The sequence below is a fragment of the Phragmites australis genome, chromosome 1 (genome assembly GCF_958298935.1).
Source record: "Phragmites australis chromosome 1, lpPhrAust1.1, whole genome shotgun sequence".
In the NCBI taxonomy this organism is placed as follows: Eukaryota; Viridiplantae; Streptophyta; class Magnoliopsida; order Poales; family Poaceae; genus Phragmites; species Phragmites australis.
The window spans coordinates 38,156,521-38,165,334 of record NC_084921.1 but is presented as its reverse complement, the minus strand read 5'-3'; the positions used below and the strand labels follow the sequence as shown (position 1 = coordinate 38,165,334).

Genomic DNA, 8,814 nt, shown 5'->3' with positions numbered 1-8,814 from the left:
TCCCTATTCGACGTGATATAGGGGAAACACCTATGGTACATTATTCTAGAGCCATAGGGAGTTATATGTTTCTATATATTGCTACATTTCTCTACTGGCTGAGGTTTTAAAAATCAAGACATATATGCAAATATAGCTAATCATAGTGTGCCGCCAGCTAGATATATTTGAGTATTTCTAAGTATAAATAACTATTTTCCATTGTAATTTAATATGGGAGGTCTACGTGGTGAACGTTTACTATATTTTTATCTACTGAACTACCCACTCAACATTTCTGAAACCTATCGATGATTTTTAAAACCAGGTTGAACAATTTTTAAACCCGCAACAATTTTGGAATCTAGTTCAACAATTTCTGAAACATGCCAACAATTTTTGAAACCTAGCTCAACAATTTTTAAAACATGTCAACAATTTGGAAACATAGTTCAATTATTTTTAAAACTAGTTCAATATTTTTTGAAAGCTATCAACAATTTTCCAAACCTAATTAAATAAATTTTAAAAATAGTTCAATATTTTTTGAAAGCTATCAACAATTTTCCAGACCTAATTCAACAATTTCTAAAACCGGTCAACAATTTTTTAGCAAAAAGAGAAAGTGGCCAATTAGCCAAAAGAAGGAAAACAGTCTAAAAAGGAAAATAACATGTTAGCCAAAAGTAGAAAGTTAACAAAAAAGTAGATAAAGATCTAATGAATGTTCACTATACTTAGAAATCTCCAATTAATATACTTGGGGAGGAATTTTTTTTTTAACTGGCTACTAGGACATGCAGAAGAGGAGAAGCATAGATCGATTACAATTAACACAACTTTGATCAACGGCCAGATGGGAACGGTGGCTGTCCATCTCGAATCTCGATCTTTGGACTGCCGTACGAGTCCTTTTGTTGATAGCGCTCTCGCTCCATCCAAGGCAGTGTCGCAGACTCGCAAACCCACTTTACTCTCTCTTCCCCCCTCGGGACGGCGCAAGGCAATGGCGCCCCCCTGCGGTGATGCTGCTTCCGCCGCCGCCGCCGCCGATCTGACTAGCGTGCTCAGTCGCGAGGGCGCCAGGCTCCCTCCGCTTCCCGGACGGTACCAACCATCCTGTCCCGCACTTTCGACTCTTCACCAAATTTCGTGTCAGCCTTCAAGCGAGGGTTTTCTGGTTTGGGCTTGCTGATGCAGCGTCGGCGGCAATGCGGCCGAGAGGGGGGAGGATGGTGACAAGAACAAGAAGGCGAAGAAGGAAAATACGCAGCGGATCACCGGGTGGGGGCTCCGCGAGTACAGCAAGATAGGTCAGACGGCATGGCTTGCTGAAAGCTCGAGTCTTTACTGATATATTAGCATGGTTAATCGCTTAAATGTGTGCATATAACTAGGGCTCTGATGGCATTGCCGAGTTAGCGGCAAAATGTGCCTTTTTTTTTTGGGACGAAACGGATTGGGCGATTTCATGTGTGGCTTAGCCTGTTCTTGATAGAGGGCGTGTGGGTGTGACCTTGAGCAGTAGAAAGGACCGGTGGGGAGCATTTTTTTTGGGTCCGATTTTGATCTGGTAGTATAGAATTTGTGTGTAGTTTCCATTCGTTGGGGGCTTGGGTATGGTCCAGGTGAATGTGCTCTGCTTACCTTTTGATTAAATAAAAAATAAATAAAAGCACGGGTTAGAAAGTTTTCGCTGTGACTGAATGAGGCACTCTTCCTGTGGATTTTGATCTGAAAGATAGGGAATTTATACGAGTTTGAAATTGATTATATTAGCTGAAAATACTATTGTTAGTGTGGTGCAATGGTTGCATTTGGAGCATTCTATGTTGGGTGATGCAGGTATCTTTTGGTGTACATGAGGTTACCTTTTGGTTTACAATTTACACATGCTGGCATGGGGGTAGGGCAATAGATTTCTATGCGATAAACATTAAGCAAACAAAGATATTTTGTGTTTAAAACTTGTGTAGATCGTTTCCTTTCATGATGTAAACTGAAGTTGCTAACCTGCTACTGTGATTTAATCAGCATTTGACTTGACATTGCAGTTTCTAAGAAAGTTGAGACCAAAGGACGAACAACTTATAATGAGGTACTCTCCTTATGTGTATCCCTCAGAGGCTCAGACCCTCACTAATAGACCATGATACATAACGGAGGCTATATCTGGAATATTTATATAGTTTATGTGACATTATCTTACTTTATGTTGCTTCTTCCAACCTGTAACCAAGATGAACTTCATATAAGCTCACAATCATATGAGGCATCCTAAATGCCCAATTTAAATTATTATACTGTTTTATAAATGTCGAAAGGCATCTATCCAGGTTGCAGATGAAATTTTTGCGGAGCTAACCATGGCGCTTAATGGTCAAGAGGTGACTACTATTAAATTGTATAAAATTCACCTGCATGTTCACTTTCCAAAAAAAGAAAAGCTGATCTAAAAGAAAATAAAATTGTCTTTGTAGTTTGATGAGAGGAATATTAGGCGGAGAGTGTACGATTCTTTCAATGTGCTAATCGCACTACGTATTATCGCAAAAGACAAAAAGGAGATAAAGTGGATGGGCCTGTCTAATTTCAGATCTGAAAAGATAAAGAAGTTGGAGGTCAGTATTTTGCTTTGCAGGCAGATGAATAATAATTGAGGATTATTGTCTTGTGATTCCTGTCATGTTCTATTTCAAAGGAAGCTCGTAAAGAACTTATGACCAAGATTAAGAACAAGAAGAAACTTCTTCAGGAAATTGAAAAACAGGTAAGTTGTTTGCGAATCTAGCACAACTCTTCTTTGCTTTCATATATATAGCTACTGCTTAATAACTGGTGCAGTTATTATTATCTGATGATTCTTTCTTGTCTATTTGAAGTTTGATGACCTCCATTATATCAAGTTACGCAACCAGGTACTACAGAGGCCAGCAGAGAGTGCCAATGGTATCCACCTTCCATTCTTATTGGTCAAGGTATTTTTCTTGATCTACACTGTTGAAAATACTTATACACCAGCCACGTGCGACTCAGCTGTAACATCTGGCTGTACCTAGCTAAATTGGCCTTGTACATGTTTTGAATGTTCAATTAACTATGATTGACTTATACCGTCTGGTCTAGACTTATTTTAATGGCTCAAAAGGCATTCCTGTGTTTATAGCTGCAAAGACGCTACCAGCTATCTACTTTATAATGCAGATTCTAACAAGCGCTAGTGATTAGGCACTACTTTAGATAGTACAATTATCCAATATCATGGTAGGAATATCTTACATGGGCAACAGTAAAAAATACTAGCTTGTTGTATACCACGGTTGTAACTTTTGCCGGGGATCATCTTACATAGTCCAGTATCTCGTAACATTTATCTTCAAGCAGGCGTCCAGAAAAGCAAGGGTGGAAATTGAGATTTCAGAAGACTCAAAGTTTGCGTGTTTCGACTTCAGTTGGTATGTCTCTGTTTGCTACCAAAATTTTGCCTTCAAAATTGATGCTCCCTCCAAATTAGTACCATGTCTTGCTCCTAACCAAATGTTCTCCACTCCCTTTTTTAGTACACCATTCACCTTGCATGATGATGTCTCAATCCTTGATGGGATCAGGCGTAACAGCATAAGGAGAGCTGGCTTTGCTACTCTTCATTAGATGCTCAAGAAACATGATCAGTCAATTGAAAGTGACAAAACTGGCACAACCAGTTTCTTTTGCAAAGCTATGTAGTATGTATAGCTATATATATAGTATGAAAACTTGCCCTAGTCTTTAGGGCAGCCTCTCGCACTTATGAAGATTTAACCTGCAAATTTTGCCTCTTTTTTGTCTCGCGGGTTATCAGGTCTGAGTATTCTCCTATATGATGCTATGTATTAACTTGATAATGGCTCCAATTCGAAAGCTTGTTTACAAGCTTTCTTGATCATCATGATGTTTTGGCCTTTTGCACTTGGCAACTATGTATTTTACTACTGCAGTGCTATGTGAGTCTCACTTCGATCATTCAATGAATGCCTCCTGCCTGAGCAACCTTGTGAAACATTATGAGTTTTGAGTCCTTTTCTGGATAGCTTATTTCATTAGCAAAATTTTCGTTTATAATGGAAACATTCTTGTAAATCTATCCATTTTCCCTCCCATTTAACTGGAACGCAAGCAACCGGCAGAAAAATAGCCGCTGACATATTCAGAGTTCAGAACATATAGTTAAAGAAATGTTTGATATCTATTCATTGTGTTAGTCTGGATGATGATAGACTCGTAAGAATCATATCAGCACTGCTCTTATGGCAATTTCTTGAACGAGAAACTCCTGTCGGTTGATGTCAATGTTAAAATTTCCTGGTAGGAGCCAGCCAGTGTCTTGAGAGCACCGGGTTCTTGAGAGCAGTGGAGAGAACAAGTTGGGGTATTCGAGGTGTTAGGGGGGCGGTTGGCGCCGGAATTCTCCCACTATTTGTGCGTGAGGTTTAGGCTTTTGAGGAAGGTGTTTCGCGACAGCAGGTGAGATCATTCTGACTGATCTGCTGGAGTGGTAAGCCACGCTGAGATCCTCGGCGTCAGGCTGGTGGCGCTGCAGGTGACCCCTACCAGGGGCAGAAGTTCACGTTGCTCAGCGTGCCCAGGTGATCCGAAAGCGCGGCCTTAAAGGCGAGCAACGCCTTCTGGTCGGTTCGAATCGCCAGAGATGATAGCATCGGCAGGCAGTATTCAACGATGCAGCAGCATAAAGATACTCGTATCCTTGGGTGTTTTAGTTGATTTGTTCAATTAAAAGGAAGGCCTACATATATACAGATATGCAAGAAAAACATGGCAAATGGTTCAGCGCAGTGATGCCCAAAAACCTGCACGCACCTTCCCCTCTCTTTTTCCCTTCTTTTGTCCAGCCTCATACTTTTTTCCATTGCACAACAAAAGTTAACCATTTGAACAATGGGAGGGTGACAATAGAGAGAACATTTATACTGAACATATTACCTCTAGCTGAAGAAATCTGGATACACCATAGGACATATATATTTCAAATTTCCAGTCTGAAGTTTTACAACAGTGATGTGAAGAACAGAAATCAGGGAGAAGAAATGGGCCAACTCTACGTCAAGGCTTCTATTACAAAGACCACTTGCAATGGAGAGAATTTGGCAAGCTATCGACTTTTTAAACAACATATGATGTCCAAAACTGATGAGGTTTGATGAAAACAAAGCTGCCACAAATTCATGATGATTTCTCAAGAAACTAGGCGGCAGCAGCAGGCTCAGCATTTGGAACGTACCAACCACGGAGTATTTCAATAGCCTTCTTCCTCCTTGCAAGCCTGGACTTGCGATGGTTCCCAGTGTTCCTGTGCATGGCGCCGACCTTCACTGTCTTGTCGATAGCTTTGTATGCCTCAGAGATCATTTTCTCTATTTCAATGATTTCTTCAGGTTGGGCATCAGCTTTCTTCCTAAGCTTCTCGAGTGCTCTGAAGACCTAACGAATTCAAAAAAAACAGCTTAATATGCTTTTTTTAGGAGAACAGCAGCATATGCAATTTCATCCAAAAGGGTTGATGTTTATATATTGCTGCATCAATAAGGTGATTTTTTTGAACAAACGAACCTTTCTTATACACAGTATTTTTCATGCCATATAATTCATTACAATAACACAAAACAACTATAGTTCACGTGATAGATAACTATGAAAATAAATGCAATCAACTAGTTCTCTCCTTTTTCTTCGGTTGATTTTTCTATGGGGGCAACGATGCACACGCTATTTACCAATGTGATGGAATGATAACCGTATTTCTTGTCTGCGTCTGTAGTGTTTAAATAATCACCTGCCATTTACCGTCAAATATAATCCATTTGCAACTAAACATTACATCAAATCCATGTACGTTTATCAGACAGCTTTATCGTCAAGAAACTTTGCAAAGACTCCATGCACTTCTCAATGCCCCTCAATCCATAGACATCGAAACATCATATATATCCAGGCTAAGAAAAGCAACCAGACAAAGTATAAAGTGATTCCCATTTACTTAAAAAAACTAATCAAGCTCAATTCAGAAGCTGCTTCTTTTTTCGATAACAAAATTCAGAAATTGCTTCACATATTTATCTCAACACAAAGCTAATTCGATAAGATTTTCGAATGTCTCGGCACAGATCTTCCAAAAACTTATTGACCGCACAATTTTTTAATGCTCAGCGCCACTTATGTATTTCTCTCTCGCAATGCGGTGGAATTACTGGCGAAATAATAAGCAAGGAGAGCGGAATGCACAGCACCGGCCGCCATGAGGAGTTATCTCTATACCTTCTTCATCCTGGTGCGCATCTCGGCCTTGCGCGCATGGTTTCGGATGCGGTGCCTGTCGTTCTGGCGCTCCCTCTTCTTAACCGAGTCCGGCCGCCGCCCCGTCGTGGCCTCGCACACCACCTCCAGCCCCCGCTTCCTCCACCTCCCCGCCGACGATGTCGACGCCCAATTCCCAAATCCACCTAAAAACACTCACAACACGAGCATCGATGAATAAGCACAGGCATTCTCAAGGAAGGGAAACCTGATGTGCCAGAGAGCCGTACCGAGGGGGGAGGCGAACGGGAGGGAGGCCGAGAGGCAGGCACGGGGGGAGAGGGAGCGGATGGGGAGGGAGGAGGGGGGTCGTGTGGGAGAAGGGAGGGAGGCGGAGAGGGAGGACAGGGAGAAGAGCGGGGAGGTGGCGGTGGTGGCCATGGCTGTGGGGTGGGAGGAGGCGCTCGAGCTGCTGCTCGTGCCCGAGCAGGTGGTGTTATCTTATCCGGCCGGATGAGAAGGGTGCTTCGGCCTTCGGGTGGCGAAAATCCTGTTTAGAGCGTGCGCCCTTGCTCACGCGTGGCCCACGACAGGGTTCACAAATGCCTTGGTTACGCTCGAAAATCACGGTAACTGAGTTTACTGTTTCGTACCGATAATAAAAACCGTTTGATAATTAAATTTAAATTTAAAATTTTTTAAAAATAAAAAATCCTAGAAAACTAGAGATAATTTTAAAATTTCTGTGATTTTTTTCAAAAATAATGTCGTTTGTATCATATTCTATAGGGAGGAAGTTTAAAAAAAAGAAAAAAGTTGAAATGCGCAGCTCATTTATTAATTTATGTTAAGAAAAAACTTAACATGTAAACACATATTTTTTAGACGTATCTTAAGAGGATCTTTAAAATTGGTTTCACTTCATTTAGAGTTTTATTAATTTCTCCATGATTAAAACAAAGTTCATATAAATATGTTAAGAAATATCATTATAATTAACTTTTTCGGATAAGATTCTCCATGATTTTTTGAATAAGATTCGATCAAAACTTTAAAACTTTTTCGGATAAGATTCTCCATGATTTTTTTATAAGATTCGGTCAAAACTTGAAAACAAAGTTCACAAGCATAAAGTTCTCCATGATTTTTTGATAAGATTTGGTCAAAATTTTAAAACTTTGACTATCAATAACTTTTAAATTATTTAGGGTGAAAACATAAAAAATAATATATATGTATATTTTTCTTGAAAAATATTTCCATAATATCATAAATTTACTAGATTTTATAAATATTTTTGTCGAATATCTAACTATAGGGTATATGCGCATAAAGAGTATATTATATATGGATAGAGTATACCATATACTTGATAGACAACTCTGAATATTACAGATCCAAATCTGCGGGACCTGATATAATCGGGGATCACGAATATATGTACTAGGAAGGTCTCAATCGGGTTAATCGACTCGAGTACGACTAATATCCAAGCTGGATTCGATTGACTGATCAACAAGATGAATGACTCACTATCGACTATAACAGGGACTAAGGTGGTGCCAGGATCCCTTTATAAGGCGAGAACCAGACCCTCGAAAGGACGACTCGCAACTCAGAACAAATCCACGCCTACACAACTCGACATAAGCATCATGACCTTAGTTTTGGAGATACTAGGTAGATTAGTTTAGATTCGATCTACTCTATTGTAGATGTAGCCATCTTATTTGTACTCAAGACAATCTATATACAACATCATCCACACAAAACGTAGGGTATTACTCAACTTTGGGGCCCCGAACCTGTATACATTGCGTGTCTTGCTTCCTGTTCAATCCTTGATCTCGAGGTACCCTAGTTCAATTATGGATACATTGTCAGAAACTAATCTTTAATAATTTTAGTAGAAAATAGTGGTAAATGTCCACATTAGAGACTATATCATGTCTAAAATATAAGTATTTTTTTACAGGAGAGAGTATCAACTCTGTTTCGATATTTTTATGATCGTGCACATGTATAAATAGGAAATAATCGGACTGCGTAGGGCTCAATTTGTTTATCGGTCAATAGTAGAATGACCTTTATATTGAGTTGAGTTTATTGGTGTGACTATGGGCTAGTGGAAGTTTTCTTGATGGTTTCATTCGTAGATAAGGTAGGTTAAAGGTAAGTCAATTATATTTTGATCAGACTGACTACCTTTATTATATATTTTTTCTGACTTGTATAGCTAGTGCAAAGTTGACGGAAAGGATTTTCTTAACTGTCGCAAATAGTGAAGATCTACCACATCTAAGAGTTCAGAAGTATGTGGACCCCTACTTGCCCTCGAATGAGTTGAGGAACCTCTTCTGCTCCTCCTTAGAGGTGGTAGATCAGAGAGAGTGGCCGAGGTTTAGACCTTGCTGGAGTTGCTGACCGTGCTTTCTTTACCACCAGAGGCTCAGGGGCTCCATCGCCGAAGACCTCATCAGTGACATGGTCGATGATCTCGTCAAGATCACCACCATCTTCATCTCCTCCTTGTGTAGCTCGCGT

At 40.1% G+C, this 8,814-nt stretch overlaps 2 protein-coding genes across 3 annotated transcripts; one reads left to right on the top strand and one right to left on the bottom strand.

Moving 5' to 3' along the window:
- The first annotated feature begins 933 nt into the window (after nucleotides 1–933).
- Nucleotides 934–3,952, top strand: LOC133917990 (transcription factor-like protein DPB). 2 transcript variants are annotated; one of them, XM_062361786.1, is made up of 9 exons: nucleotides 934–1,086; nucleotides 1,180–1,292; nucleotides 2,034–2,077; nucleotides 2,304–2,366; nucleotides 2,460–2,600; nucleotides 2,681–2,749; nucleotides 2,862–2,957; nucleotides 3,364–3,434; nucleotides 3,540–3,952. In XM_062361786.1, the coding sequence occupies exons 1-9, from the start codon at nucleotides 986–988 to the stop codon at nucleotides 3,628–3,630; spliced, it is 789 nt and encodes a 262-aa protein (XP_062217770.1). In that variant the 5' UTR covers nucleotides 934–985; the 3' UTR covers nucleotides 3,631–3,952. The 2 variants fall into 2 exon arrangements, with proteins under 2 accessions (XP_062217770.1, XP_062217776.1); XM_062361792.1 differs by having other exon boundaries at nucleotides 2,316–2,366; nucleotides 3,540–3,950.
- Nucleotides 3,953–4,980: 1,028 nt separating this feature from the next.
- Nucleotides 4,981–6,816, bottom strand: LOC133917979 (small ribosomal subunit protein bS20c-like). Its single transcript, XM_062361780.1, has 3 exons — nucleotides 6,561–6,816; nucleotides 6,292–6,476; nucleotides 4,981–5,457 (listed from the first exon to the last, which is right to left on the bottom strand). Exons 1-3 carry the CDS (start codon nucleotides 6,709–6,711, stop codon nucleotides 5,221–5,223), a joined length of 573 nt encoding a protein of 190 aa, XP_062217764.1. The 5' UTR covers nucleotides 6,712–6,816; the 3' UTR covers nucleotides 4,981–5,220.
- Nucleotides 6,817–8,814: the final 1,998 nt, after the last annotated feature.